Genomic DNA, 16,884 nt, shown 5'->3' on the forward strand with positions numbered 1-16,884 from the left:
TTAAAATCTCCCCCTATAATGATGTGCCGAGACTTGAGACTTATCAGTTTAGAAAAAGCATCTACCAAGAATTTAAGAGGATGAGCTGGGGCACAATAAACATTTAAATGGCATATTCTTCCCCATTTATCAAGGCTTTAAGAATTACAAACGTCCCGTATGTGTCTTTAACACATTCCAACAATTTAAATGAGAGATTTTTCCTAACCAATATAGCCACTCCCCTACTTCTGGTATTAAATAATGAAAAGTAAACTCGGTCAAAGCCATTCTGCTGTAATTTCAGATGCTCCTTGTCATCCAAATGTGTCTCCTGTAACAAAGCAATATCCACCTTCTCCTTTCTAAGACTCAAGAGTACCTTCTTCCTCTTAATTGGCGAGTGAATTCCCTTGATATTCCAGGTACACCATTTAATCAAATCATTAGCCATAATCTTCAGCAATTGCATTTAAATTCCAGAGAAGAAGAACCCGAACCATAAATTGCTGAGCCTTAGTGTCGCATGATCCACCAAATATAAAAACTACATAAACTAAAACCACTACATTTAACAAACATCCAAATTTTTAAAAATGAAAAACCAAAACCAGAAAACAAACCAACATATAAAGAGCCAATAGCGCTGAGTAGGGGAACTCACCCCTGCCCGTCCCGAATTGCCCATAAAGAGGCATCTAACCATCTCAACCACCTTCACTTCTCCCAGCTAGAGCTGCATCGCAAGCACAAGCTAAAAAGAATAAACACCCCATAGAATATCAATATGAATAAAAAAAAATTATTTTATAAAAAAAGGGGAATAAATACCCCACCTATCCTTTGGTATGTCCTAACTTAGAAATTTAAAATGTACATCTTAACCACCGCCAGAAATAGTTTGAACCCAATTATTATCAATAGAGATAAAAAAAGGGGAAAAACAAAGCTCCAAACAGATTTCCTCCATTTCTTTTACAGAATGATAAACGCATACTCAAGCAATGATATTTATACATACTACAATTGTTTTACTTAAGTTAGTTTGTCCACAAAGTCTCTTGCCTTCTCCAATGTGTCAAAGAGACGCATGGATCCATCTAAGGTGATCCGAAGCACTGCCGGATATCTCAGGGAGTACTGAATCCCAAGTTCCTTCAATCTTCTCTTGACACCATCATACGATTTTCGTTTCTGGATCACTGCCGCTGAAAAGTCCTGAAAAAACATGATCTTAGAACCCGCATAAATTAGGGCCTTTGGATCCTTCCCCTGGAGTCTGGAAGCTTCCATGACTCTCTCCTTATCCTGGTAATGATGGAACTGCACCAGGAAAGGACGAGGGCGTTGACCCAGACCCGACCTCCGTGCTGCGACCCGGTGAGTCCTCTCTATCTTCAATCCTCTCATGCCAGTCTCCAAGTCAAGGAATTTCAGAAGCCAATCTTCAACAAATTCCGCAGGCCGCTCACATTCCTTACCCTCAGGCAGACTGATGATCCGAATGTTTTTTCTCCTGCCCCACTTGGTCACGCAAATTACGAACCTGCGTCTTCAGGGCTTGGATCTCTTCCTTAAATGAACTGGCATCAGCTTCCACCACTGTGACCCTGTGCTCCACCTCATCTGTCCTCTTCTCCAGGTCTTCCAGCTGCAGCATGAGAGAGACTGGAGCCAGCTTATCTTCAATTTGTTTCACCAACATCTCGCGAGATTTCGAGAGCTGGTTCACCAGGTCCTAGAGAGTAATCTGCTCTGAGGTTCCTGCAGGCTGAGCTGCAGGCCCGGCCTCAGATGCTCTTCCTCCCTTTTTAGGCATTTCTGGACAGCTGAAAATACAGGTAAGTCAATTTTTAAATGTTTCTTGGGACTCCACAATCTTTCCAACATCCCAAGAAATCCTGATGACCTGGGTTGGGTGGGTTAAAGGACCGTCCTGCTCCTGCTGTGATGCGAAGCTCTGCGGTGTGATCTTCTCAGATCGCCGCCATCTTAGATCCCCATGTTTACATTGTTACTTTGTCATTCTGTCATTAAGTGAGAAAGATAAATCTGTTGGGGAAAGATGCATCATTGGTAGCTAATGGTGGAAGTTAAAGATAGAATCAAATTTTTAAAAAGTCCAATTCCATGAAGATTAGTAGCAAGTCAAAAAATGGAAAACACAGCAAAGAATGACAATAAAAAAGAGATTATAGTATACAGAAGGCTAGCTGAAAATATAAAAAGAGAGTAGGAGTTTCTGTTGGTATAGTGATGTTCCACATGAAAAGTTATTGTGAAAAATAAAATCTCCTGGTGTTCAGGCATGTATAAAAATGGCTAAACAGGAAGCAAAGTGCAAGAATAAATGGATCTTTTTCAGGTTGACAAAATGTAATGAGTGGTGTGCCACAGGGGTCAGTGCTGGGATATCAGCTGTTTACAAGTTAAATAAATTCCTCAGATGAGGGGACCAAAGGCATAGCTATCAAATTTGCTGATGATACAAAGATAGTCAAGAACACAAGTAGGAGACTACAAAAGAAAAATTGTGAATGGGCAAAGACTTATTAGATAATATCTGATGTGGGAAAATATTTTGGCAGGAAGAATAAAGAAGACGCAAATTATCTAAATGTGAGAGATTGCATAGTCCTGAGATGCAGACAAATTTGGGTTTCCTATAGCATGAATTGCAAAGGCAGTATGCAGGGACAGCAGGTAAACAGGATAGCAAATAGAATTGTGGGAAATTTTAACACAAAATGAGGTTATGCTTCAGTTACACAGGGCACTGGTAAGACCACATCTGGAGTACTATGTGTAGTATTGGTCACCTTATTCAAGGAAGGATTTTAATGCAGTGGATGCAGTTCAGAGACAATTTGTCAGAAACTTAGCTGGTTTGACAGCATCTGTGGAGAGAAAGCATAGTCAATGTTTCGGGTCCAATGACCCTTCTTCAGAATTGATGATAGCTAGGAAAGGATGGCATATATTCTGAAGGGCGGGGTTGGGTTGGGGATGAGAGGTGTATGCAATAGGTGGAGATGGAGCCCCAAGAGAGAACAGCAGTTGGGGGAAGGAATGGATAATGGTGAGCAGGGGGAAAGAAAAACTGATAATAAGGACCATTAAGTAGATTAAAATGAGTTGGCTGTGATGAAATTATTCCTATTATGACAGGGCTGGGTGTGGAGTGGTAAAGGACATGGAAGAAGGTGTTCAGTCCCGAAAAATATTGAATTCAATGACTCCGGAGTGGCTTCACAATGTCTAAATGAAAAATGAGATGAAATTCTTCTTATTTGCACTGAGTCTTGCTTCAGCACCACAGCAGGCCCGAGATAGACATTTTGGCTAGGAAACATGGTGGTGTGTTGAAGTGGCAGGCAACCGGAAGCTCGATGTCATTTTTGCTGACAGAATGTAGGTATTCCACAAAACAGTTACTCAATCTGCACTTCATCTCCCCAGAGTAGATGAGACCACATTGTGGGCAATGGATATAATAGACTAAATTGTGTGAAGTACTGGTAAATTGCTGCTTCACCTAGATGATGTTTAGTTTTGGATAGGGAGGACAGAGGGAGCAAACATCAGTTGCATCTTCAGCAATTGCATGGGAAGGTGTCATTGGGGTGCGGGGTGGACTTGTGATTGGAGATGTGGACCAGGATGCCCCAGAGGGAACTATTCCAGAGAATGTTGACAAGGGAGGGGAGGGGAATATAAAATGATAATATCAACCCATTGGAGGTAACGGAAACAACTGCTTATGATCCTTTGCAAGCATATACTTGTGCAGTGGAAATCGAGGACAAGGGGGACCCTATCATTATTGTGGAAGTGAGGAGAATGGGGGAGGTCAGAATTGTGGGAAACAGGTCAGACACAGCTGAGGGCCTTGCCAACCACAGTGGCAGGGAATCCTCAGTTCTGAAAAAAGGTGGAAGTTTCTGAGGCCCCCATATCCTTGCCCCCATGGAAGATGTAATAGAAATGGAGAAATTGGGAGAATGGAATGAAGTCTTTGGGGCAGCACGGTGGCTCAGTGGTTAGCACTGCTGCCTCACAGTGTCAGGGACCCGGGTTCGATTCCAGTCTCGGGCAACTGTCTGTGTGGAGTTTGCACATTCTCCCCGTGTCTGCGTGGGTTTCCTCCGGGTGCTCCGGTTTCCTCCTACAATCCAAAGATGTGCAGGTCAGGTGAATTGGCCATGCTAAATTGCCCGTAGTGTTAGGTGCATTAATCAGGGATAAATATAGGGCTGGGGAATGGATCTGGGTGGGTCACTGTTCGGTGGGTCGATGTGGACTTGTTGGGCCGAAGGGCTTGTTTCCATACTGCAGGGATTCTAATCTTTGCAAGAAGCAGGGTGTGAGAATATATTGTCCAGGTAACTGTGGGAGTCAGTGGGTTTGGAGTGGATAGTGCTGGTCAGCATATCCCCAGAAATGGAAACACATGTCAAGAAAGGGAAAGGGGAAGTCAAGAGATAGAATACATGCAATGGTGAAGTTGTCTTATGAGGAAACATTGGACAGGCTAAGCTTGTGTCATCTGGAATTTAGAAGAGTAAATGGCAAATTGATTGAAAGTTAAGATCTTGAGCATTCGTGACAGAGAATATGTACAAAGGATTTTTCATCTTATTGGAGAACTGAAGACGAGAATAGAATAGAAATTTATTGTCACACATACTTTTACGTGAAAAATACAGTGAAAAGTTTGATAAGTCATCTGACCACAGCATCTACATCAATGACAGAAGTCATACATAACAATGAAAAAAGTAAACTTAAGACAAAGTTTATCACAGTTCAGTTAACAGCTCCTGAGCTCATAGAAAGTGGATTAAGGAATGATGGAGCACCCTGAAGACACAACTGGGACAAAACTGCCATTCCCGGTTGAGATTGCCATTCTGGGGCATGACTGTCATGGGCTGGACTGCTGGAATACTGGGCCAGAAGCCTTCTCCAAAGAAGACTGCCATGCCAGGTCGAGACTGCCACTTCTGGAGAGATCGCCTGCCAGGTTGCTGGATTACCTGGAACCCGAAGCCAAAGAAGACCTCCACACGGGGAAGAAATTCCACACTGGGGCAAGACTGTCACACCAGGACAAGATTTCTGATGAAGGGCTCCTGCTCAAAACGTCAATTTTTCTGCTCCTTGGATGCTGACCTGCTGTGCTTTTCCACCATTCTAATCTTGACACTGATCTCTAGCATCTGCAGTCCTCACTTTCATCAACATTATGAAGGTATGTACACCACAGTGACAGCAGAATGTAGGTACGTGGCTCACCACAAATATTTCAAGGGTAAATAATGATGGAGAAGAAATGGAGACCTTGCCATATCTAATATATAAATGACAAGGATTTGATAACCAGGCTTGGTGTGTGGGATCACATGACCTGATCATACGGTCTGCTATTACACACTACCCATTGTTAACCACTTATAATCCCCATTAGCAGCTACTTATTCTTATAGGTTGACCTTTATCCACTCTTTTATCTGTCCAACTGTTCTTCTCTCTCTTTGGGCTCTATCTCCACCTATCATTTACTCCTTATCCCCTCCTCTCGCCCCACCTTCTGCATAAAACCTGACTTTTTCTAGCTATCATCAGTTCTGAAGAAGGGTCACTGGACCTAAACTATTATTTCTCTCCACAAATGCTGCCAGGCATGCTGGGTTTTTCCAGTAATATCTGGTTTTGTTTCTGAATTCCAGCATCTGCAGTTCTTTCACTTTTTCAAATTTCAAAATTATGTACACTTTTATAAAACCTTTAACTTTGTGATGGCCCTGGGAATAGCGAGAGTCAATTCCTAGCACAATACTCCAATGAGGAACAACACATCAAAAATGAAAACAAAGGCTAGAATAATATAGGAGTCTGAGTGATGTAAGTTATGGTGAGATGGCTAGTAGAATTGGGCAACAAATGCAGCAAGGCCCAACTTGACATCAAGAGTAACTCATGTCATCTTTCACGCTTTGTCATAAGAAGCATGACAAGATTTTCAATAAGTAGCGAGTTGCCAATTAGCTGTGATTATTGCTTGTGAAATGCCTTATTAACAGCTCAACTCACCTCATCAATATTTCCATCTTACCAAACTCACCAAACAAGCTTGACATCAGGGAAACCTAGTAAGGAAGCCAGAGTGAGCAAACGGTTCATGGTTTGCTCCAAAGGACCTCCATCTTGGAAGTGTGGCATCAATATCTCCAAGCATGCTCCATCAGTCACATGTTCAGTCACATGCAGACATTAGCATCTGACATGTGCCAACCTCAAAGAATCCTCATGGCATATCTCCAATCCACTTACAGGAAGATACTGCATTTCAGATGCACTTTAGCCTGGATCATTAAGATGCTGCAGCAAGAACCCTTTATGCTCAAGGATATGTACCCAGTTCATGGACTGATTCAGGCCGTATGTTCAAGCACTTTGTTTGCTCTCATAGTGCTCACTCACCATAAGCCTAAATGCTCACAACATTCCTGCATTGCACTGCCCTGCCTTTTTGTGCTTTGCCTCCCTTAACCAGACACAATAAGCTCACAGTACTGCTCTCCTGTAGTGCCATTTAGCACAGACACAGAGGCAGAAAGCTTCTCACAGCAGTCCTCAGTCAAGTTCGGAGGGATAGCCTTCATTTAGGGGTTCCTGGCACAGTAGGTTAGAGGCAGCCTCCAATACCAGTTCAGGGCAATAAAGGTCAGGATCAGCTCCTCAGAATGGGGAGAATGGGAAGGGGAAGAGGAGAAATGACAGGTAGCACACCACCCACCTTGAAGCCTTCTGTCATATTGTGGGCTGTTTTCCTGATGGAACAAGAAAGAGGCAGGTATTATTGGAGTTGAAAGTGGGTGATACAGCTATTACTGTTGGCGCAGATAGAGAGGTTTAGATTATAGATTGACAAGTTTAGATGCTCTATCATGCTGAATTGGCCCAACAAGTCCACACCGACCCTCTGAACAGCAACCCACCCAGACCCATTCCCCTACACCTAACACTACGGTCAATTTAGCATGGCCAATTCAGCTAACCTACATGTCTTTGGACTGTGGGAGGAAACTGGAGCACCGGAGGAAACCCACGCAGACACACGGAGAATGTGCAAACTCCACAGAGACAGTTGCCTGAGGCTGGAATTTAACCTTGGACCCTGGCGCTGTGAGGCAGCAGTGCTAACCACTGAGCCACTGTGCAACCCCAAGTGTTCTGGGTGAACAAGTTGATAGTGTAGTATGCATGCAAGTTTAGTGGTGTTGGGGTGGACAAGTGAGTGTGGAAGCTGTTGCTGGAAATAATGAAATTGTTAGAGCATCAGACTTGTTGGGAAGTGGGTCTAGTTGCAGAGATGGAGAATGAAGTATTGGAGAGAAAAAGGAGGAATTTACCCTGTCGTAACACATTAACCTTCTTCTAACAGTGCTGGGCATTCCTCCAGACAGTGGTTTAACTCAAGTGGCAATGTCAGACAAGGCAGGCATGGTCTGGTGTTGTGGATTCCACTCCTGGCCCTAATGGACAATGAGGTCCTGTATACCTTATCACCCAGTAGGACCTTAAGGACCCTGCACAAAAAGCAAGGTGCCAATTTCTCCCTGTCTGCACACGTGCAGCAAATGTCAGCAAGCTTGCAGGGCTTAACAGCTCCAGATTGACAGAGCTTGTTGAGCTTTTAAAGATGATGCAGGCAGAAGGTATGCCTGTTGATACTGGGAAAATGGCACAGGAACAGTACATGATAAAATAGGGTGGAAATTGGACATGAGAGATGCCATTGGGGTGTGTTAGGTAATTAATGAGATGAGTTTGGTAAGATATGGCTGTACAATGTCTCGGCCTTGGTATCGTAATCTCTCCAAATATCTCAGTACAACCAAAGGAAAAGATAATATTCAGTCCAAGATACCCTTTCAAATACTGAGAGTATTTTAATTGTTACTATCAAACAGTTTTTCTTGGACACGGTGGGAAGAAATCTCCTGATTCTGTTAACTTATATTACATTCAGATCAGCTTGGTTGTACTTTTGTTCACTGTATATAAATACTATTCTATTTGGGTAAGAAATGCCTTTGGTTTTTGCAGCTACATGGAATGTCAATTCCAGTGTCTGTTTTTCTTGATACACAAAGACTTTACAGAACCTGTGAATGTAGATAAAGATATTTCCTGAATAAAGTACATTTATGCAATAAGAAAACTTGTTTAAAAGCAATTGTCGCAGTAAATCTAATAACCAATTAACTACTTACATGTAAGAAATGGTCACTACTGAAACAACCTCCTTTCTAGAAATTTCAGACTGTTTATTAAAATAACAAAATCTATAGCAAAATCTGTACAAATCTGGGAATCCAAATCTTAGACATTATTAAAAGTTTATAGAGACCAGTGATCATAAAAGGAGTTAAGATTTGCAATTATTTTATGTTTGAGATAGGCCAATTTCCAGATGATCATAAATATATCAACTTCTGAACACTAGATGGCACCTATTATTGTTGAAAAATCAGCTCGGCAACTAGCTATTGTGGAAAACTTTAATTCCAGGAGAATTGGTGACTGTTTAATTGCTCATTTTGCATTCACTTTGTTTAAAAAAACAAATAATTCCAATGTACTCATAGGCATCTCTGAATGCTTGACTTTTGACAAACATTACCAGAGATTTGATGAGAGCCATCTACAAATCTCCCAGGTCACACATGGTTTAAACAAATGAAAAAGAACTAAAACAATATGAAGAAGAATATGAGATTAAAATTCATGCAGAAGATGCCTATTAATTTTAACTCATTTGAACCTATAAAGTTACACTTATTTCCAGTGATGGCCATTTCATTTTAGTGAAAATACACTTAGATGGTGAATGTCAATGTATTTTAAAGATTCCAAGCAACTGCTCAACTTACAAGGGTTTCTTGCCTGTGCAATATTTATTTATCCACCAACATCATCAAAGCAGAATATCTGGTCATTTACTTGACTGCTGCTTGAGCAAATCTGTAATGCAAAAATTAAATCTTGTTTACTTTCCTTTTGCTCATTCATGATGAGGGTGTTGCTGGTTAGTTCAGCATTGATTGCCCATCATTAATTGTCCTTGAGAAGATGGTGGTCAGCCGCCTTCTTGTACCACTTGGTGTAGGAACAGCCACATGCCGTCAGGAAGTGTGTTCCACAATTTTGACTTGGCAACACTGAAGGAACGGCAATACATTTCCAAGTCAAAAATGGCAAGTAGTTTGGAAGGAAAATTGCTAGTTGTCGTGTTGCCATGTATCTGCCTTTGTCCTTCTAGATGGCAGTGATTGTGAGTTCAAAAGCAAAGTCCCACTCCAAGGTGCCGAGCATGAGGATTTACACAACGTTTGTGGAACTGTGCCATGTGTGGACCTCAAAGACTTGCACAGCTGTAAAGAAAATTAAAAGGAATGCTGCTTGGAAGCTGCTTCTAAAGTCCTTTCATGTATTTCTGCAGTGCACCTTGCAGATGGTACACAATACTGTTACTCAGCATTAGTGGTGGAGGGACTGAGTGTTTTGCAGGTGGGGTGCACATCAAGTGAGCTGTTTTGTCCTGGATAGTGTTAAGCTTCTTGAATGTTGTTGGATCTGCACTCATCCAGGAATGTGAAGAGCATCCCATCATACTTTTGAGTTGTGCCTTGACGATTGTGGACAGACTTTGGGAAGTCTTAAGTTGAATTATGCTTTTCATGATTCCCAGCCTCTTGCTTGCTCTTATCACCACAGTATTTATATGCCTAGACCATGTCAGTTGCTGTTCAATGATAATTCCTTAGATATTAATAGTGGGAGGATTCAATGTTAATAATGCTACTGAATATCACAGGATGATTGTTAGGTTCTCTCTTATTGGAGATCTTTGCCTGGTACTGGTGTGGCACTGACTTAGCATTTGTCAGGTCAAGCCTCGATGTTATCCTGGCCTTTCTACATTTGAAAATGGGCTGCATCACTTTCGTGTCTAAGTTTCACTGGTTGTAAAGTGCTTTAGGATATCTTTAGCTTGCAAAGAATGCATAAGTAGTCTTGTTTCCCCTTGATTGGCCTGAAACATGAACTAACAGTAAAACGTGATGGGATTGGCCTCACGAATGTAGAAATTGCACAAAGTATATCCATAGCATTTTAACCATTTTAAAACAATTGTTAATCTGAAATTCAGTTTTGAAGAAGTCATATCGGACTCAAAACGTGAACTCTGCTTCTCTCTCCACAGATGCTGCCATACCTGCAGACTCCAGCATTCAGTGTTTGTTTCAGATTTCCAGCATCGGCAGAAATTTTCTTTTATTCGATTACTAACCTTTTACTTAGGACCATGTTCGTACTTTTTAATATGAAAATGTTCCAGGTACTGATCCCAAATAAAACCTATTTAAGTTTTGAGAAAGCATAAGTAATTCACTCCTGCAAGTAACAGAGCTTTCACCACAGCAAACGACATCAGCCTTAAACAATAAAAGCCTGGATTAAAATGTTCAAATCATGGAATTATGAAACAAAACAGTTACAGAAGCAATAAGGTTTTCACCATCTAAATTACTTGGACGATTAGTTCTGCGAAGAGCATTTAGAATACAGGACAGGAGTAATCCAACCAAACTCGTTGACACACCTCTCTGAAGCAGCGAGGATGAAGCTCGCGCGGAAGGGTGACGTGCTACCACCGCGCGGAGGGGCAGCCGTTGGTGTGGTGGCCACGTGCCCTGCGAGTGAACAAGGAGGCGCCGAGAAGCTTAAACAAGCTCACCGATGGTGACAGGGGATTTCTTCTGACCGGTCTCATTCCTCCACCCTCCCCCGGACTAATAATAACCCTCATACCTTTGACTTCCTCTATTCTTCCCCCACACACTGCCCTTCCAATTCACCCTATCCCCCTCTTCGCTACATGTACCTTCACCCTTCCTCACGTCTCTATTCCCGCTCCCCTCCACTTTTCTCTTCCTGCCTCTCCTCTCCTCACTCTTCCCTGCATCCCTCTCTTCCCCTTCCCCTCAAATCCCTCCGTTCCTCTTCCTCACCCTCCACTCCAGCTACTTTTCAACGTTAATTATTTATTATTTGTGGTCAAATGTTCTTCTTACTGTTCCCTTTAGGAACGTTTATCTCGCTTTGATGGACGATGGTGGCTATCACAAAGTCCACGAAGGAGCATCCTTGTACGCACACGATCAAATCTTAGTCTTTCGCGTCTCGGTTAGTTTCAGTTGATCAGTGTATACTGCCAATATCATTTAATATTCCATAAGCTCAGACATAGTGACTCAATTTTCTGATCTGAGTCGGTTGAACTCCCCGTTGCTAACACAGTTCAAACTCAATCACATACCTATGAATGAGTTCCTAACTCAAACCTCTGGGGTCAGGACCCTTCTCAGCTGAAGTAGCGCCGTTCAGGAATCCACAAAGAAAGGAACATAAAGGTGCCGTCGGTGTTGGGTCCCAGATTGGGAAGTTGGGTGCCCATTTCCTGGTAAAAAGCATCCCAGGTGGGGGAACTCCTATATCTTTGGGAGGTCTGGCAGCTCACTGGTGGGTAGTTAGTGAGTTTAACAACCAGGAATTACAACTAAGTTTTAATTTCTCTAACTTTTCCTGGCTAACTATTCAAGTAAACGAACCACAATGATCCAAAGTCTGTAACTCCAGCTAGAGCTGGGGACTCCTTGGAGGGTTTTCAGACAGCAGCTCATCAGAAATATCAACTTCCCAGGCAATTCCTGTAGAGTCAGGTGAGTTGTGTCCTTCATGTGGTAGCAACGTATGGATGATCTGAGTCTTTTCCTGTATTAGTTGTCAGTTAAGATTTCATTTGATGAACAATACAAATTGTTCTAATGTGATGTAATAAGTACAACAAAGGTTTACTAAATTGATTCCTGGGACGGCATGACTGATGAATGAGAAGCGATTGATTTCATTCAAGGCTTACTAAGCAGTCTGTCCTTACAGCTGAGTGATTGCCTACGGTGGCAGGATGCAGGCAAAGCAGGAAATATTGTCTCCATGGACCTTAGTAAAGCCTTTGATAAGGTTCTGCATTTAGGCTGATTAGTAAAGTTAGATCTCATGGAATTCAGTGAAAAGTGTGAGAATAAACTTTACTGGACTGTTATTCAAGTTTTTTTGACCAATTGACATTGATTACACCTTTTGGCTAATAAGACTTTCAGTCAATGAAAACCCAAACCATAATTACCCACTAAGTCACCTCTAAACTGCTTTTACCTGGGAGAACAAAATAATGGCATTAAAGATATACTTCAATAAAGCAATGAAATTAATGAAGTGTGCAGTCAGTTATAGACTTTGAGTTAGCTGTCATTAATTGGTTACAAAACACCAGGGGTTTTCCAATATTCTTACGGTTATCTTCTCTGATCCTGGATCTGTATTTCAGAAACATTTACAACTGTAATAACTAACGAATTTCAAGAGTCAGCACGTGCAGAAGTGATCAGCAAAATGTTCTTTGAACAGTTCATCAATCCTAAAACTAAATATGAGGTAACAGCTAAATACTTAGTCTGAATACATCTTTTTTCTTCAAACCTAGCAAAAAAATTATAAACTTCACTGGCTTTACTCTGGTTACTGTAGCAGCTGCAAATAGCAGAGGATTTTCAACAGTTAAAAAGGGAACCTAATAAGTAGTGAGGAGCAAAGTAGTAAAAGCAATACTATTGTTAGGTAGAAGAATCTGTAAAGAAAAGTAGAGTGGGAACCCCTCCTATTCCACTTCATTCTTTCCTCTCCTGTATTCTAACCCATTTTCACTCCATTATATTATTAATTTAAACTATACAGCCTCCCTTTAGCTTCTTTTAATTATTTTCCATCTCCAGAAAGTTTAAAGCTAATTTTTTTTAGTTGTTCGTGGTGTTGCTGGATAGAAAAAGCATTTATTGCCCAGAGGAGAGGCTGCATGCTTGGTGTCACAAGCAGGCAGATCAGGTAAGTATGACTATTTCCTAAAGTACATTTCTGAAATAAGATGACTTTTACAATAATGATTATGTGATCACCATTAAGCTAACTCTTACACCAGGTTATTTTGTTGAATTTATATTTCACCATCTGCCACGGTGGGATTCAAACTCATAACCCTAAAACAGTAGCCTAGAGTTCTGAATTCCGAGTTTAATGACATTGCCACGACACCACCACTTAGTTTTACCTATCCTACCCTTAAACCTTTTGTTGTTTTCTCTTTCCCCTAGCCAATACCAACGGCCTTGTCCTAATCTAGTGTAACTTGCGCTTCTTGCTGTTTTATGTGATACTGTCCCCATCTTGCCTCAGCTGTAGCTCACTTGATGTGAAAGCTGCATTTACTTTTGACTACTCAGACAGTTCTGTGATAAGTTAACAACTGATTAAATGTATATTTTAACATTAGGGGATCAATAATTTGTGCCTAGATTTTGTTTAGTGTATATAGTCAGATATTATTATTATGAGCTGGAAGGTTTATTTTCAGGCATTTGTCACCATACTAGATAACATCATCAGTGAGCCTCCGATGAAGTACTAGTGGTATGTTCCGCTTTCTATTTATGTGTTTAGATTTCTTTGGGTGGGTGATGTCATTTTCGGTTCTTTTTCTCAGAGGATGGTAGATGGAGTCCAAATCGATGAGTTTATTGATAGAATTCCAATTGGAATGCCATGCTTCAATGAATTCTCACGTGCGTCTCTGTTTGACTTGTCCTAGGATGGATGTGTTGTCCCAGTCAAAGTGGTAACCTTCTTCGTCTGTATGTAAGGATACTAGTGACAGTGGGTCATGTCTTTTTGTGGCTAGTTGATGTTCATGTGTCTTGGTGGCTAGTATTCTACCTGTTTGTCTGATGTAGTGTTTGTTACAATCCTTGCAAGGTATTTTGTAAAATGATATTTGATTTGCTTGTTGTTTGCGTGGGGTCTTTTAAGGTCATGAGCTGCTGTTTAGTGTGTTGGTAGGTTTGTGGGCTACCATGATGCCAAGAGATTTGAGTAGTCTGGAAGTCATTTCAGAGATGTCCTTGATGTCGGGTAAAGTGGCTAGGGTTTCTGGGTACGTTGTGTCTGCTTGTTTGGGTTTGTTGCTGAGGAATCGGTGGACTGTGTTTATTGGGTACCCATTCTTCTTGAATATGCTGTATAGGTATTTCTCTTCTGCTCTTCGTAGTTCCTTGGTGCTGCAGTGTGTGGTGGCTCGTTGAAATAATGTCCTAATGTAACTTCATTTGTCGGTGTTGGGATGATTGCTTCTGTAGTTAAGTATTTGGTTCATGTGTGTTATTTTCCTGTAGATGCAGGTTTGAAGTTCCTCATTGAGTGTTCGTGCTACTGTGACATCTAGGAATGACAGTTTGTTGTTGTTCTTCTCTTCTTTTGTGAATTTTATGCCAGTGAGGGTATTATTGATGGTGTTGTAAGTTTCCTCTAATTTGGTGATGACAAAGGTGTCATCCACGTAGCAGACCCAAAGTTTGGATTGGATGGCTGAGATAGCTTTGTTTTCAGCCTCTACATTACTGCTTCTGATAGAAACCCTGATATTGGTGATCCTGTGGGTTTTCCGTTGATTTATTTGTTGGTCTTGTTATTGAAAGTGAAGGCACAGGTCCACCAAATTGACAATGTTATCTTTGCTGATGAAGTTGGCGCTGTCTGGTGTTCGTTTCTTCAGTTCTTCTAGTAGTGTAGTCAGTGTTTCTTTGGCCAGGTTGATACTAATGGATGTGAACAGGGCTGTTATGTCAAAGGAGACCATTGTTTCATCCTCTTCTATCTTGGTGTCATTTGGTGATATTCAGGAGTTCTTGGGTGGAGTGAATGGAATGGCGTGGGTTTTCTATTAAGTGTTTTAGTCTTTGGTGGAGTTCCTTGGCTTGTCTATACGTTGGTGTTCCAGGTAGTGAGACTATGGTTCTGAGAGGGGCTCCTCGTTTGTGTACTTTGGGTAATCCATAGAAGGATGGTGTGTTGGATCCATTTGGTTTCACTTTTTGGAAGTCTGCGCCAAAAAACTTTACTCACTAATGCGACAGACCATGAATGGATAGACATACTACAATGAGCCATAAACATCAAACAGCAGCCAACACAGAAAATGAAAAAACTAGCCCTCCAGGAAAAATCAAGACAAGCTCACACAAAAGAACAATACAGACAACACAGAGACTTGGATAAAAACTTTTCAGACCAACCTCAAACATACAGAAAAAGCCGTCCTAGTAAGAGGATTAAACTACAACTATAGAGATGCGGACAAATGGGCTTTCTAGCAGCATTAGAATCTGAAATACAACGGATTCACAGAAGAAACCCAACAGACCATTAGACAGACAGTCGCACCAACACTAAGCAGGAAAAAGGAAGGAGATGCACTCAATACACAAGAAAGGAAAGCACTAGAATGACTCAAAAAAGACAAAAACATTGTAATCCTATCGGCAGACAAAGGATGCAAGACCATCATTTTAAACAGAACAGACTACTATGAGAAAGCTTGCAGTTACTGACACTTACCAACAGGTGGTGATTGACCCGACCCCACACTCGTGAACCGAATCACTGCCTTACTCAAAAAACCTCAGAAATCAGGAGAATTAACCAGATAGACTTTTAAAAGGTGAAACCAGATGGATCCAACACACCACGCTTCTACGGATTACCTAAAGTACACAAACCAGGAGCCCCCCTCAGACCCATAGTCTCACTACTTGGAAGACCAATGTGCAGACTAGCCTCGGAACTCCACCAAAGACTAAAACACTTAATAGAAGACTCACACCACTCTGTTCACTCCATCCAATAATTCCTGAACACCATCAAAGACACCAAGATAGAAGAGGATGAAATAATGGTCTCCTTTGATGTAACAGCGCTGTTCACATCCATTAATATTAACCTGGCCAAAGAAACACTGACTACACTACTAGAAGAACGGAAGACACAGACAGCAGACAGCGCCAACTTCATCAGCAAAGATAACGTCATCAAGCTAGTGAACCTGTGCCTTACCACCCACTTCATATCCAATAACAAGACCAACAAATAAATCAATGAAACACCCATAGGATCACCAATATCAGGGTTTCTAGCAGAAGCAGTAATGCAGAGACTTGTAAAAACAGCTCTCCCAACCATCCAACCCAAACTTTGGGTCAGCTACGTGGATGACACCTTTGTCATCAAACAAAACAAATTAGAGGAAACCTACAACATCATCAATAATATCCTCACTGGCATAAAATTCACAAAAGAGGAGGAGAACAACAACAAACTGCCATTCCTAGATGTCACAGTAGCACGAACACTCAATGGGGAACTTCAAACCTGCATCTACAGGAAAACAACACACATGAACCAAATACTTAACTACAGAAGCAATCATCCCAACACCGACAAATGAAGCTGCATTAGGACATTATTTCAGCGAGCCACTGCACACTGCAGCACCAAGGACCTACGAAGAGCAGAAGAGAAATACCTATACAGCGTAATCAAGAAGAGCGGGTACCAAATAAACACAGTCCACCGGTTCCTCAGCCATAAACCCAAACAAGCAGACACGACGTGCCCAGAAATCCTAGCTACTTTACCCAACATCAAGGACATCTCTGAAATGACTTCCAGACTACTCAAACCTCTTGGCATCATGGTAGCCCACAAACCTACTAACACACTAAAACAGCAGCTAATGACCTTAAAAGACCCCACGCAAACAACAAGCAAATCAAATATCATTTTACAAAATACCTTGCAAGGATTGTAACAAACACTACATCAGACAAACAGGTAGAATACTAGCCACCAAGACACATGAACATCAACTAGCCACAAAAAGACATGACC

The 16,884-nt window shown here is 41.5% G+C and overlaps 1 protein-coding gene across 1 annotated transcript in view; it reads left to right on the forward strand.

Moving 5' to 3' along the window:
• The first annotated feature begins 10,669 nt into the window (after positions 1 to 10,669).
• Positions 10,670 to 16,884, forward strand: part of LOC122563384 (ankyrin-3) — a 46,037-nt gene continuing 39,822 nt past the window's right edge. Inside the window, exons 1-3 of the mRNA XM_043717125.1 lie at positions 10,670 to 10,791; positions 11,136 to 11,245; positions 12,440 to 12,546. Of these exons, the coding sequence (XP_043573060.1) occupies positions 10,670 to 10,791; positions 11,136 to 11,245; positions 12,440 to 12,546 (339 nt within the window). The remainder of the gene's footprint in view (positions 10,792 to 11,135; positions 11,246 to 12,439; positions 12,547 to 16,884) is intronic.

The sequence above is a fragment of the Chiloscyllium plagiosum genome, chromosome 27 (assembly GCF_004010195.1).
Source record: "Chiloscyllium plagiosum isolate BGI_BamShark_2017 chromosome 27, ASM401019v2, whole genome shotgun sequence".
NCBI classification, from domain to species: Eukaryota; Metazoa; Chordata; class Chondrichthyes; order Orectolobiformes; family Hemiscylliidae; genus Chiloscyllium; species Chiloscyllium plagiosum.